The 15,852-nt window shown below is 36.5% G+C and overlaps 1 protein-coding gene across 5 annotated transcripts in view; it reads left to right on the forward strand.

Moving 5' to 3' along the window:
• Positions 1-2,003: 2,003 nt before the first annotated feature.
• LOC117417995 (disks large homolog 5-like) overlaps positions 2,004-15,852 on the forward strand; it is a 47,869-nt gene continuing 34,020 nt past the window's right edge. For 4 of the 5 annotated variants that reach the window (XM_058985034.1, XM_058985036.1, XM_058985037.1 and 1 more), the window contains exon 1: positions 2,005-2,790. In XM_058985034.1, coding sequence (XP_058841017.1) covers positions 2,490-2,790 — 301 coding nt within the window. In that variant the 5' untranslated portion in view covers positions 2,005-2,489. Of the gene's footprint in view, positions 2,791-15,852 lie in introns of all 5 variants that reach the window. The other variant, XM_058985035.1, reaches the window with a different exon arrangement.

The following is a 15,852-nucleotide window of genomic DNA, read 5'->3' on the forward strand; positions in this document are numbered from 1 at the left end:
GCTTTCTTGAACAGATGCATAGGCTTTCTTTTAAAAGAAACATTGAAAATGAGAAAAAAAAACATGCATTTCCTTCATTGATGTATGTGTTAATGTGTTTGACAGTTAAAAACACTGTGTTTACCTAATTAATAACTCTGTTAACTGTATTCTTATTCTGTGTTACCAAAAACGTGTTGTTCTTAATTCATCATTTATTAATCTGATGCAAGCACAAAGGGAAGCATTAAATGTAAGAAGAGAAAAAAAACAATATTATGAATTAAACAATATGCTGTAAGCAAGTGTTTAAGAATTAACCATAAATCTTATGCAACACATTCTTAACACATTTTATTATTTATAATCATTATACTTTAATGTTTAGTTTGAGAACATGTGTGTTATTTGTGTGTCTAAAATCTTAAACAAACCAGTAAAATGTGTTTCTAATCTATGTGTATTAGTCTATTAGTTACATGAAATAGAAACTACACACCAAATAAATAGACAAAAATAGGACTTTTATTTTTCCAGGCTTTCAATTCACTTTCAATTTGTTGAGGTTTAAAAAGCAAATAATATATACATCAAATAATATGCACACAATATACCACGTTACCGTGTGTGACGTCCTGGAACAGGTATTACAATATTAAGGTTTATCAAGTTTTAAAAAAGGTCTTTTCAGAAAATGTATGCACTCTTCTGTTTTAACATCTACCCCTCTAATTTGTTCTTTATCAAAGCTGACCTACTTGCATTATCTTTTAATCACCCCCTTTGGGAAGTTGCTTGGCAGAGGGCTTTTCATTTTGGAGGCTGTACCGGTTGATGGTTGAATCTGCTTGTCACTGGGCTTGTGACAGCTTCTCTTTATGTGAAATGGCATTCAAGTGTAAAATCAGGTACAGTTGGTGTTTCATGCACCTGCTAAGATTTGACTTGGTTACAGTCACAGAGATGGTTGAAATGCACCAATGCACCATGACAGAGTCACCTTCTACTGCAACACCTTTGGAGCTCTGAGGCTCTATAAATGCTTGGGAAACTAAAAACTGAAAATACTGTAAAAACCAGAAAAGCACAAAATAAGCAACACAATGACAGAATTGCTAAGGTTTTTCTCCAGAGCATTTTTTTATTTTATTTCTAAAAGCAAAGGGTTGTCTATATAGTGTACCAGTAAGTAGTAGTAAGAAACAACTTAAATTAATCCTCTGGGTTGTTTACTGATGGTTTTTATTTCACTTTACAAGCAAGTATTTCAGTGACATAAATACCTCACTGTGGCTTAAATTATCTAGAGCTATCAGCAACATAAAAAATTAAATCACTATGATGCACATCCACTGTTTAAACATGTAAAATGTAAGATGGACATATGCTTCCATAAACCCCTACGTATTTAATTTTACTTACATGGCTATAATCATAAAAACTGCATGAGGCAGGCAGGAAATGACGAATAAACAGCTCTACAGCTTCTACGTTTTGTGTTTGAAAGAACAAACAACGTGCTGGTTGCTTGACTGGTGGCTTATTATGTTTGCAAAGTAAGGTTAGGAGCAACGTCGAAAAACATCAACCAATAGTTCGATGGTTCTTGGAATGGGGCGGGATGATGTTTTACGGGCCCCGCTGTGAGACTGAGAAACATTCTGATACATTTGTAACTGGAGTTATTATGGTTACTATTTTATTGTGGATTCACTACACACAAAACTAAACACACAAACAAAACAAAAAAACGTTTTTAATATTGTCAGTTTCAGAAAGATCGTTATATTGTGGCAAAGAGTGCGAGTTAAATAGACATGTGTTGTTTATGTGTTGAGGCAATATATGGATGTTCTCTCGGTAAAGTCTGTACAATAATAATATTTGCTATCAAGCATCCTTAGCAAAAAAAAAGGTCCCGCTGATGCTCATCTTGCAAATTACTGATCTAGCCAGGCAGTAAACGTTTGTGATTTTGATGCCGCAGAGCTGAAATAATGCTCCATGATTACCAGGTGTGTCTGTGCTGGAGGCTCCGCCTTATTTTACCTTACATGGCTATTGTAGGGAGGAGTGATTGACAGCGGCCAGCAGCTGCTCAGACATGGCGGAGCTTGCAGTTTTGGGGGAGAGCTCTTAGAGAGTTACATTACTTTCACAGTTGTGTCTGCAAAATCAAAAGAAAAAAAGAATAGAACAAAGAGGGAGAGGCGGATCGCTCTGCTTTTCTCGAAAAAAAAGTCTGGAAAATGGCAGAAATGTAGGACTTTCGTGAGCTAGGAAAAATGCACTGCAGTTTCTTAGTGCAGTCAACAGCCTTAGGCAACAAAAAAATATGGCTACTTGTGTCTCTTTCAATTTGTGATGAAAAGCTCCTCAACTCAGCCATTCGTTGCAATGGCTGCTGTGCCGATTTCCTAAAGTGAACACACAGAAGAAGTTGTACATTCTTATTTTGGCGTTTTTGAAGAAATTAGCCGTGGAAAAGGTACAGAAGGAATCGAACAGAAATGGAACCTAAGCACAAAGAGTTGTTAGATCAGTACCACCAGAACTTGTTGGAGTCCATTACAGATGCAGACAGGGTTATAGATTTGCTTGGCAAAGCTGGTACCCTGAGCCAGCTGGAGAGGTTTGAACTGGACAATAACTGTTCGTCCAGCTCTGAGAAGACGGACCTTCTTCTGAAGATGCTCATGAATAAGGAGAGGGACCATTTCCCTGATCTGTGTGTGGCCCTGGAAAAGACTCACCCTCACCTGTATTCTGCACTTTTTATGAACGGTGTGGGACCTGTGGACAATTCTTCAGGTAATGTATTTGTAAATAAATACTATCAAGGATAATAGGTGGTTATCAAAATAAGACATATTTCTCTTACACTTACGGAGTTTACGTGATGGTTTAACTTGTTTACGACGGCAAGCAAGAGATTAATTTAAAAACAATTTCACGTCAGTTGCAGGTTCTGCATATCGGTCATTTTTTTATTTTATTTTTTTATTTTTTTAAAATTATGTTTTCAATCCGTAGCTCAATATGCCCCTTTTAGCGATTTGTGTCATTTTTGTGTTGTGCACAAATTTTAAAAAAAAACCCAAAACAAAACAAACAAAAAAAAACAGTGTAATCGTGGTATGTGGTATTTGTTGACGTTTTTAAAATGTATGGAAGTAACAAGCAATCAACAGATTGTGATTATTCAGCGGACGTTTCTTTCACAAGTAAACGAAAAAAGCTCTGTGTGACATGCGTTTCTAAAACGAACTTGTTTGTTTTATCATCATGCACTGCAGAAGAAAAGTGACACTACAATAGAGTTATAACAAGTCGCAAAAGGTTGCATTCTTTATCGTAAAAACATAGGAACGTTTATTTTTAGAAAGTATTTGCTGAATCATTGGGTTACTTGTATTCTGTCACGTGAGCATGATACATGAACTTAAATTGCAGTGTCTCGGGCCCGTTATAATTTACGCTAAAATGTAATTAATTGATGTGTTTACGAATATTGTTCGAATGTTTAATATTTTGAACACTATCAGAAACCGTATATTTGTGACAGTCAAGTTGGTCTACATTTCCACTACTTTAAACTTTGATATGAGCAGTTTTCAACCTTTTATGCTTACAGTACTATTAGCTTGTTTACTGAGAAGGATAAACTTAGATTGAGACTGTGCATTACTGTATGAAAATCCATTGAAGCATTCTAGCCACATCTGGAATTGCTTACTTTATTTTAAATATTAATTGCCTGTAAAGGTACTGTTATCTGTTTCCATCCAGCCCATTGTATACAACTGTTCCACCAAACATATTTTCCTGTATATATATATATATATATATATATATATATATATATATATATATATATATATATATATATAAAAATATAATATTATACATATATTATAATAATAATAATAAAAATAATAATTCAGCAGTGCCCAATATATTTATCTTCCCAATATGAGTCACATTTTATGGTGTAATTTAGTGTATTGAGGAGGACTGCAGATGAATGGGCAGCATCTGTGCCCGCTGGCTTGTCAATCTCCTGTTTTTACCTGGTGACCCAATGCGGCAGATGTTGCCAAGCTAGTCGGGGTCAAGGTTACATGGTGAGGCGAACCTGTGTAGAGAACGTTCATCTCCAGCCCATACAAACAAGAAAATGTCAATGCAGCCGCATTCCTATGGGTCCCAAGCCAAGATGGGCAACAAGGATTTGAACCAGCAAGCTCAGCCTGCAGTTTTTATTAGGTGAGCCACTGAGGACCTCCTAAATAGTATTATACATTTTGAAGTCTAATATTCCACATATTCCAAATGTTTTGTTGAAAAATGACAACAATCTTGATTCCGTGGATTAAAGAAACAATTGAAAGTCATGCAGTTCGGTGTGAACGGGATTTTATTTTTTATTATTTAGATATAGTGACATAAAAAATGTATTTGCACATGTGTGGACTTTAAGATGAGAGAGGCTGCTTATTAGTCTATATTACAGAAAAGTAGGTGACAGAGTTGTATTTACCCAACTGAGATGTCACATCTCGCTTACAGTATGATACTCTTGTATATTAATTAATTAAATATAGTGTGCCAACCAGTCTCATTGTTGAAAAATGAGCAGTCATTTTTATGGAAAGGACACTTGCATTAAAAATGTGGTCATGCTGCTTCCCATCAAACAGCAGACAGGCTAAGTATTACAGATGTGTTTGTGGTAAAGCACTAGGCAGTTTCCATTTGCAGTGGTTTGTCACTGTCTATTGACTTGCATTTCCTTTGTCTTGCTTTTTAAACGAATGCTTTTTCGTTTGCTCCTGATCATTCACTGTGATGCAAAGTTAATCATTTCTTGTGTAGAGTACAGTGAATTACTACAGAAGAGTCAGCGGTTATGTATATATGCTTGGGCAATGGCAAAATGTTTGAATTTTTGACTCCCCTTTTAATCCCCAAATCCTGTACAAGGATTAGATGGCTGCAATGGTATTTTCACCTGTTTGTGCATTAACATGGAGGGAGACCAGATTCCTCAGGGAGAATGCTGGACACTTGACTGTTTGTGGTTTAATCACCAAAGAGATCTTTTGGATTGCCATTCTGAGGTAGGGGACATAGGTTGCTAGCTTGAAAGTTTTAATAATGTTTTTTTTTTGTGTGTGTACAAGCGGCTGTGGTTAAGATGCCATTTTTAAATTAAACTTAAAAATTTATCAGGTTTAAGGAACCAAGTTGTAACTTTAATAGACTTATAGACAGTAACAAGTGTGCTGGCCTTTACTGTATAACTAGGCACATTAAAGTGAGTGAGTTTTAATTATATTTAGTTGCTCCCTACGGCTTAACTGAATGTATTCTCGGCAGTAACAATCTTTTTATTGCTTGTAACATGCTTTGTGTATGTAAACAAATTAAATGTACAGTCCTATGCTTCTACCTAAACAGTGTGGTTAGGCTCTATAAAGTGACCTAAATGTATGCATCTGTCTGTGCAGTAGACAAAAAAATCAATGTGTTACAAATGCATGACAAAATGCATCCAGGAAGTTCAATGGGTCAAATACAGTAAATAGCAGTGCAAGGGTTAACCATGTGATGAACTACAGACACTGTCCAGTTAAATAATGTCAGTCAAGATACAGCATACAGTGTGACTCGTGGGTTGGAGTGATAGCACAGCTAATCATTTAGCAGCTACTGTGTTTTTTTACTTGTACATTTTCACTCTTTTGTTTAAATAGGTTTTATTACAGCTCTGTATGATGCTAAGCATTTTATTTGCTGGAAGAGTGTGGTTTAGGACAATATATTGCTCTCCACCTTTAAACCGGGCAGAATTGGGATAGCAGAATTCTGTTTAATCTGCAGCCCATAGTTATACACATTATGGTCATCACAGCTAAATTGAGCAGCTAAATCCTGCCTTGGCACCAACAGAACATTCCACATGCATCTTTTTTCAAAGGTTGATTGGTTCCATTTGGGGCAGATCCATATTGTATTATTAAAATATTCTAATATTAGGAGTATACTATAATTTCTTGCTAGGGAATGAGATTGATTGTTTAAACTCAGAAACTTCATTTCAAACTATCATGTGAACTGAAACTTGTTCAGTGTTTGAACTCTTTAAAACAATAAGAGATTTTCAGACTCCTGTTGGATTAGGTCTGTATCATCTGCAAAAGGCCAGGTGTACAGCTTCAATTCATTGTGTTCAAATATTTTATCTAGACTCTCACCGGGAAGGGCATGTTGAGACATCAGTGTTATCCCTGTGCCATTTACCTTACGGTGATACATACCCCTATATCCTGATGGTTCAATAGTTTTTCATAGACAGTGTGCATTTCCCTGTGAACTTGTCAGGTTTCTTTATTCAGATTCATTTCTCAAAACCTGTCTTGTACACACATTTTTGTTGACACTTCTTTAACATAAGCTAATTTGACATATAATTGCAGTCCTTTTTCTTAAAACATACATAGCTGGTACTGGGGGGTGGGATAACATCTTTACAATTGTGTGTGCCTTACATATGAGCCCATTACAGTCCATCACTATGTGATATTTGTGTCGCTGGGTAGACATACTTTCTTTTTTTCTAAATGTAGATCAATAGTTCATACATCAATACATTTCTAAAAAAAAACCTCAACTTTTCATATCCCATAAACAAATTAATATATCCCATTATGGTTATGGTGCTATTGTGATTGAAATTGATTTTAAATGACAATTAAAAAAAAAAAAAAAAAAAAGAAAGAAAAAACATTGAAATGCAAGTTTGCTTTTTTTTCTTTTTAGCATGAAGAGGAGTTCTGTTTCATTAACAAAACTATTGCAAAATGCTTCTCTCTACAAGCTGTAATTACGTATGGAAAGCAAGCCAAGATGTCTTATGCATGAATGAAAATATACATAATCTGGGAAAGAAAATATTTCAGAATAGTTATTCAATACCAGTTGGGATTGGACCCTCTTCAGATTTGTGATTTGTTCTAATTGTAGTCTGTTTCATACTAAAAAAGACTGATATTTTATTTACTATTGTCTTGCTTGTATAACAACCAGAAGCAGTACTAACTGTTTAAATAAAACACACATCTGCTAACTGCACGCATTATTATAGGATTATAGTTACCTTTGTTTTAGGCTTGGCTGTCCAAAGTGCGGTGTCAGCAGCTTGCTCTGTTTATGGACAGTAGAAACTGTCAACTACTGTCCCAATGGATGTGAACTGGATAAACCCAGTGCCGGGAGTAATGAGTTATGGACTGACGGGCTGTAACAAGGAGCTTTGTTCATAAAGGTTTCTGCCTGTGTCCATCCCTAACATTTAGAATGAAAAATAAGTAAGTAAATGCATTTGGTGATGGTTTCCTTGACAACAGTAGAGAAACTGGAAGCTTTAGTTAGTTCATACGTCAGGAAATGGTTGGGAGTTCCACGTTGCCTCAGCAGAGTTGGACTTTATGGTAAAGGAATACTGCAGCTACCAGTCTCCGCTCTAACAGGGGAGTTTAAGTGTGCCAAGGTCCGACTGGAAAGGACGTTAGTAGAGTCACGTGATAAATGCGTAAGGGAGGCAGCACCTGTGTTGAAAACTGGAAGGAAGTGGGCAGCAAAGACTGCCCTTCAAATCTGTGATATCATGGAGTAAATTCAGCATGGAAGAGGAGATCTTTGTCTCATTTCATCTCCTCCTAAATGGTACAAGGCAGCCCCAGCTCAATGGAGGAATCTGGTAGTCAACGAGGTGCAAAAGTAGGAGGAGAGGATGAGGTGCGTAAAGGCAGTTTCCCGGGCCAAGCAGGGAGAATGGATGAGATGGAGTGTGGAACAAAGCAAGATCGGCTGGCGAGACCTATGGATAATGAAACAGAGCAGGATCAGTTTCCTGATCAGGTCAACATATGATGTTCTCCCATCACCACAGAACCAAAACCTCTCGGTCCTTTGTGTTCATCACCAGCAACATTTAAGGCACATTTTGACAGGATGTAAGGTGGGTCTAAGTCAAGGACGGTTTACTTGGCGTCATGATCAGGTGCTGCATTGTTTGGCCTTAGCATTGGAAGACAAATATAACATGGCCAATAAGTTGACACCAGTTCCATCAAAACATTACACACAAAGGACAACATTCCTCCGTTCAGGGGAGCAACCACCAAGAAAAGGTATTAAAACCAAGCCTCGTCTAGGACAACTGGAAGCTGCTAGAGACTGGAAAATGCTGGCAGATGTTGGTGAACGGCTTATTTTTCCACCTGAGATTGCCACCACTAACCTTCGACCAGATATTGTCTTGTGTTCTGGATCAGCACGCCTCGTTCACCTGATAGAGTTAACAGTGCCATGGGAAGATGCTGTGGATGAGGCGTATGAGAGGAAGAAACTTTGGTATGCTCAACAAGCTGCTGAAGCGGAACAGTGAGTATGGAGAGTCCAGGTTTACCCAGTGGAGGTGGGTTGTCGGATTTGTGGCACACACTACAACCCGGTTTCTCACATCGGATTCAGTGGTCAAGAGTTGCATCGCACAGTGAACAACTTACGTGAAGCAGCAGAGAGGGGCAGCAACTGGCTGTGGTTGAGACAGAAAGATTCTGGTTGGGGTTTTCAAGCACAATAGAAAGAAAGCAATGTTGATGCACAGGTAAGTCAGCTGGGCTGAGCTGAGTGGGGGACGGAGGGCGGTGATTCTGGGACGCCAGAGTCATCGTCGAGCCCTCTTTAGGTGTGGTGGGCTAGTCGACGAAACACCAAGGATAGAAGGTGCCCACTTGAAGACCCCAGAAATGTACCCTACTTAGCTCAATCCAGACGGTTGTCATGGTGAGGCACTGAGGAGACCGCACTGTGGTTGATCCCTGGAGCCAGCATTACACTTCAGCCAGCAACACCAGGCAGAAGGATATCTACGTCATCAGATGGAAGGAAACACAAATGGATGGAAATGCAGATGTATTGCATTAGTTTACTGTAAAGCTATGTCTTAGTTGACGCTTATCTTGGCGAGAACTGAGTCTAAAATCAGCATGAAGTTTAACATCTACTCTCATGTAATGGAAATCATCATCATCATCATCATCATGCAAAGTGGTTCTCTATTTAAATCTCCAACAGAAAATCCTATGAAATGTTATTGGTTGATTTAAGCAGGTTTATGGTTAGAGGCTCATCTAAAAAATTACTTGTTTAGTGTGAATACATAACCATGCACATTCCTATTGGGAGATATTGTGGAAACGTGTGTGGTATGTTTTTGCTTATCCAATTCTGAGGAAACGTTCTAAAGGACAAGAGGTATTAAGAGTATCAATTGGGATAATTGTACATTTGTATGTGTACAGTATGCCACCCATTCTATTTTTACCAAAGAGCCCTTCTTTTTGTAATTACAGAACATGTTATTGAGACTAAGAACCTAGGGATAACAATGTATGTAGGTGCACCGTGCACCTCGGGTACAAAATTCACTTAAATTATCGTGGCTTGGTTTGATCCAGGGCTCCAGAAGTAATTGGAACCACCCATTGCACTGCAGGTCTTCTGTTATCAGAATATGTTTTAAAGGGATGTTTAGTCTTGAGAGAGAGAGAACATGGAAGTAAAATTAGAAATACATTCCTGAGATGTAATCACTTTTATGACGTGTATGAACTATTGCAAATCTCTATTCATAGTAAGTTGCTTATTTATTTATTTTTTTCTTCTTCATTCTTTCCTGCTCATTAAACTTTTGAACTCCTACAGTGCACTACTTCATGAGTGCTTTGCCCTTGGTAAACTTTGTGCTGAATGTATGCAGACTTCCTCTCCACCCACTAATAAAACTATACTTTTTTTATGTAGCAATATTTCTTTGAATTGTATTGGATAATCTGCATGGTCTTCCAAAGAGTATGGGGAGAATGTACTCTGTTTCCTAACTTTTATTTATTTATTTATTTTAATATATACAAGGTTCACCCATTCTTGCTACATATAGTATGCTGTTGTCATCTGCTGGTACTGTATGTGTGATGTGATACTGAAGGCATTCCTCAACATTTACTGTACTAACATATTTTCTTATCAAAGGTTGTATCAAAATGTCTACCTGTATTCAGATACCATCTGTTTTTAGTTTGTTACCATTCAAAAAGTAGCTTCCAGAACTGCAATGTGTTAAACCCATACAATCTTGTGTTGGGTGTAAAGGCAGACCTATAGCTAGTGATTTGAACCAGGAAAGCTTGGAGGACATTTTAATATTATATGTATACCAAAAACAGAGCATATTCTTTCATTGCTCTGACCTGCTTGAATGCTTTAACTGGAACAGAACCAACTTGTTTGTCAAGACAGATTCCTGTATTTAAAGGTTTTCATGCTGCAGTAATGCGGTTACCTAATGTAACCAAAGTGGCATCACCATATTCCATGGATTGGGTGTCTTTTTTCCACCCCTCACATTGGTGACATTTTATGCTTGTGGTCTAATGTAACGTGTTTAGAAATTGGTGCACAAAAAAGGAGCTTTTCACCTCCTTTTTATACAGTTGATCAAAGATAAACATGTTCTTTCTCCAGACAGGTGGTGTGTTTAGAAATGGTTGGCTAATTACATAGATCGGCTACAATACTCCTAAGGTATAAGACATGTTTTGAAGGCTTATTTGGAAAAGGGACAGAAACAGTTGTTGGATGAATGGGCCTGGGGTGGACAAATTGTTGGGCCCCAAGTTTGAATTGGGGCTTGAAACTGAGAGGTTGTTGACAAGTTCAAGTGAGTGACAGGAAAAACCTGTAGGTGGTCTTGATGTTTGTTCTCTGCTAAAACAGTCGAACAGGTTTAATGGAAACCTTCACACATACTCAAATGTGTTAAAGTAACAGAATTACAAGATCGAGTTGAGCAATGTTTGGTTGGTTGACCTACCAAGAAATGCCTGTGAATAAATACAGAGTATCTCTTTATTATGAAAAATCATATATTTGTCAAATATATAGCGTCTTTATGTGACTTTAATGTAAGCTGAACTTAACTGGTAAAAGTTGGTGAGTTGAATATTGACTATTGCACTTCCAGGCTGACATTAAAGTTGAGTAAAGTATGGAATGGTGCCATTGATTACAATGAAGGTTTTTAATGTAATTGCTGGGGTTGTCTGCTGCATTAAGTTATCAAGGAATCACTTGCATATGTGGCATTGTTAGAGGGGATTGGCTTAAATTGTTGTTGAAGCTGACACCCTGGGATCCTTCAAGAAGCTGCTTGATGAGATGGGATCAATAAGCTACTAACAACCAAACTAGCAAGATGGGCTGAATGGCCTCCTTGTATTGTAAACTTTATGTTCTTAAATATGAAAATACTGATGTAGCCTGCCAAACATGTGGAGGAGGATCCTCTCCAGTACGAGTTACTTATGAAGCGAAACTCTTCATGCAAATGTAATTTACATTTTGTTCAACTTTTGGCAATAGTTAAAAGCAAGATCAGGTTGAACTAACAGAATACATTCATATTTCATTAAAGATCAGACTGAATAAGCCATAAACCAAGTTCATTTTTCATTCATTATCTTTTTTGTTTTTGAACAGCTTCAATATGTTTACATTAACATTAGTTTATTATTAAATCATTTATATTGTGTTATATATGGTGCTTAAAGGTGTTTATACTGTAGATTTTTTTTTTTTAAAATGCAACTCAGTAATCCACAAACAAAAATTTAACATCAAAACAAAACACGTATAAACTTTAAAAGAAGAGAATTGAGGAATATGCACAAAGTTGAAAAATAAATGCCATGTGTTCTGGACACAAGTCCTTCATCAGCTAATGCCACACATAGATATGATGCAGTACTTCAATACCTGAAGCTCAAGACATTCACTAGGCAGAGAATGTGATGGAATGTTTAATACTGACCAATTTACTGTCAAATCCCTATTTCTCTCTTATAAATAATGGCCATTTATATAATGGGACTATTGAATTACTCACTGCAGAAATGTAGCTAAAAATATACTGTAGATTATACTCTTTTCTAAGACACTGCACAAATCTTATGTAAGAAATCAGTATTAAGTGCTGGGCATTGGGTTTTGCTTGATCTATGAAACTTAGTTTCAAATGCTTTGTCACAGTACAGTAGGACTGTAGTTAGCGAAATATCTTTTTTTTTTTTTTTCTTTTAACCATTATTTCTGTATCCATACGAAGAGCAATAAAATCGCGGTACCTTTGATGTGGCCTCTTAAATGACTGGGCTGAACAGGTTTGTTTTTGACATACAGGAAGTGGTAAGAAGATTTGTTTTGTGTGATGAGGAGCATTACTGAATCAACTGCATTAACACTGCTCACAAGTGAAAACCCAACCTTTTAAAGAATAATTAAATGTGGTAACAAATGCATACATAGATTTTTTAACAGTAAAGGGGTTAACTTGTTAACAGCTATAGATGGAAATGCATATTGTGGAGGGCACAATTATTTATCCATCTGCTAACACCTTTTTAAGAAGGTTATTACACATTATGGATGCTAAATAAATAAATAAAAAATGCTGATTTAAATACTGATCACTTTTAATTTGTTTTAATCAGTCGTTTGTTTAATTTAAATCAAGTACTTCATGCCTGCATACACAATGGCAAAATATGTTTTTATTTACGTTTCTTAAGCAGCTGTTAATGCCAGATATTTAGGTGATTTTTGTTTAAATTCTCTTACATTTAAAGATTAAGGTAAGGTTAGGATGTTGTAATAATGTTATAGATAACATTATTAAACATGAAAAGGAGGAAGTACTAAAAAAATGAGATTTAAAAATAGACAGTAGATGCAGGTTATTAGCAACCCTGACAAAGACAGCTTTTTGTTATTAACAACATTTTCACGGGAACCAATCCCATCCCATAGACTTTCGGATATTAGCAACTGTCTGCTGCTTATTGACAGCCTTTTTTTTTTTTTTACAATTTCTATGGCTACGGCACGCACATGAATACATTGCGCGCACGCATCACAGCGTCTATTTATGTATCAGTTTTCATAACGCAGATGTACATCTATTGAGTCTGTCTGTTATCACGGCTTCAAAACGTGTAGACCTTTCATAGCCAATTTAAAGTTCGATAAATTGAGAGTGATTTACAGCTGGAGGTGGTGAATTGTAAAAAAACAAACATTGGACAACTACTTTTAAAATTATGCTTCTGTATTAAATGTAATTCCTGTATATTAAGTGTGTTTACTGTTTAGGGATATTGATAGTACGTTGTTGTAGTACTATGTGTACAATACAGTACTGTGTTTACTTTATTTTACACATCCGTGTAGTATTAGCAAACAGTTGTTTGTTCTGATATTTGGTGTTTTTCGTGGTGTTGTGTGTTTTTTTTTTTTTTAACACTAATGAACAAAGATGTGTATTTCTGTGCGCTGTTTCTACAACTATAGTATACGTCGTTTTTCCATATACATATACGAAAATGTGGCTTTTCGCTTAGTAATAACATTCGGTTCATATCTTTTTGCTGGGAACTGAGAGGTTGCTAATAAGTGGCATCTACCGTATGTATAAAAAATGTGATAATGAAATACTGATCACTTTTAAATTGTTTAATTTAAATTATTAATCACTCGGTGCCTGTATACACACAATAGCAAAAATGTGTTTTTTATTTACATTTTGTTAAGCATTTGTTGCCTGATATTATTTTTTTATCATGAATCAAACCAGTTGTTCCGAATTACTCTGAAGCTGCTTTTTTCAGTTTAGTATCTGAATCAAAGTGAGGCTTCTCTTCCAAGATATCTGCCCGAACTACTTTTTTCTAGTGTCAGTACAGTAACGCACTGATGGTTACTGTAAATAAAGATCGCTAAGTTGAAATTTAGACAGTGGTCAGACTGCTGTAATTGCTGTTGAACTGTATACAGCACTGGGGTCACATGACTTACAAGAAGTAGTGAGTGGCTGATTCCTGTGAACCTTGCCCATATGACAATATCTGGCCAAACAGACTCATGGGAAACTACAGACAGAACAAAGCATGGCTGACCCATGTGATGCCTTTACTTCTGAGGCACATTGCTCTTTCTTTCTGTTGTCAGATGGAAAGAGGACTTTGTAAGCTGGGCCAGTTCCAGTTTTAATCAAACATTATAGTCCCTACAGCAAGTGGGAACATTGCCAGAGTCAGCTTGATATAGTGTACCGAGAGGTGGATAAACAGAACCGTTTGTCAGGCTCCACTTTAAACTGAGTACTAAGTCTACATGAGGGCTCGCTGACAAAGTTGAATCAGCTGTACCCACGGCAAAGCAGACACTAATTAATAATAAAACAGCAGGGTTTGGAGGTATGTGAGATTTCAGAATGTGAATGACATTTGAAAGAGGTTTCAATTCTCTCGTTGCCTTCTGGGGAATGGGAGTTAAATACAACTGAAAAGGCTCTCCGCATTCGCAGATCACAGTGGAACCTGGTTATATTAATTAACAAGTGGCTTTAATCCCGTTTAATTCCAATTTTTATAGTGTATACACCATGTACTGGACCAAAGCAAAGCAGAGCTGAATCATTTTAAAATCATGACTGAATGCAGACCAGTCTGTTTTTACTTTAAAGGTATTTATTTAAGGACATGATAGACATGATTGCGGAGTAGTAAAACACCTATCTTGTTGTATACTTTAAATGCTGTAATTTCAACTATACAGATGCATAATGAGTCCCTGCCGCTCCCTGCTGTTCACCTTTCTCTCAAAGTTCACCTTTTGTGTTAAACCAAGTCCATGAAAAATGCCATTGAGTGCCTAACGACTGCCTCATTTTTTTAATGGACATTTCATTACTTTCATCTGCTGTTGAGAACTCCTTGATACAAATGGAAGAACTGGAAGGGACAGTACATATTTCCTCACATTACTCATTCCTTTCTTATGGCGGGATTATTTTGGTACTTCAGTAAACCTTACCTCTCTCTCTCTCTCTCTCTCTCTCTCTCTCTCTCTCTCTCTCTCATGCGCGCACACACACATATTAATGGACTTTAGAATTCTTGACAGCAGGGAGAAGCAGTCATACTAATTTGCAAATGCAAATATATATATATATATATATATATGTGTATATATATATATATATATATATATATATATATATATGTGTATATATATATATATATATATATATATATATATATATATGTGTGTGTATTTTACTCAGAGGGCAAATTATCAGTAAATTTAAGATGCTTTCTTGTTGATAGTTCTGAGAGAGAGAAACATTTTAAAATGGAATTTCTTGCCTCTTCTTGGCATTAGCACAAGTGGTTGAAAATGCTAAAAACGCAGCATGTTTTATGCTATTGCGTTAGGTGTTACAAATCTGCAACAAAATATAATTTCTTTCAGAAAGGCAGAAATTCTTCGAGCCAGAATATCCATGATACTGCTCCTGCTGTGTTTGTTTTTTGTTCTCTTTGCCAACAGGTCTGCATCTCAGAACTTTTATCAGTATTAGCATTAGGAAATTCAGACATGGGAGACCATTCATTCTAAATGCTTAATTAGACAGGTTTATTGGTTTCATTAAAACGAGTTCCATTAATGCAGTCCAAAACTGACCTCAGAATTCCAGTATAAAATAAGTGGGAAAGGGATAAACAAAAAAGTCTTTGATTGCTGAGAGACGCAGACCTAAATGTGTAAATTATCCAGTGGAAACATTTTGTACTGTGCTTGAAACCTTTAAACTCAAGACTAGCACACCCATACCTCGGGTAAAGGGTTATTTAAAAAAATATATATATAATTCATACTCGCGTACAGCAATATGTATAGCATATGGGT

This window comes from Acipenser ruthenus, chromosome 13 (genome assembly GCF_902713425.1).
Source record: "Acipenser ruthenus chromosome 13, fAciRut3.2 maternal haplotype, whole genome shotgun sequence".
NCBI classification, from domain to species: domain Eukaryota; kingdom Metazoa; phylum Chordata; class Actinopteri; order Acipenseriformes; family Acipenseridae; genus Acipenser; species Acipenser ruthenus.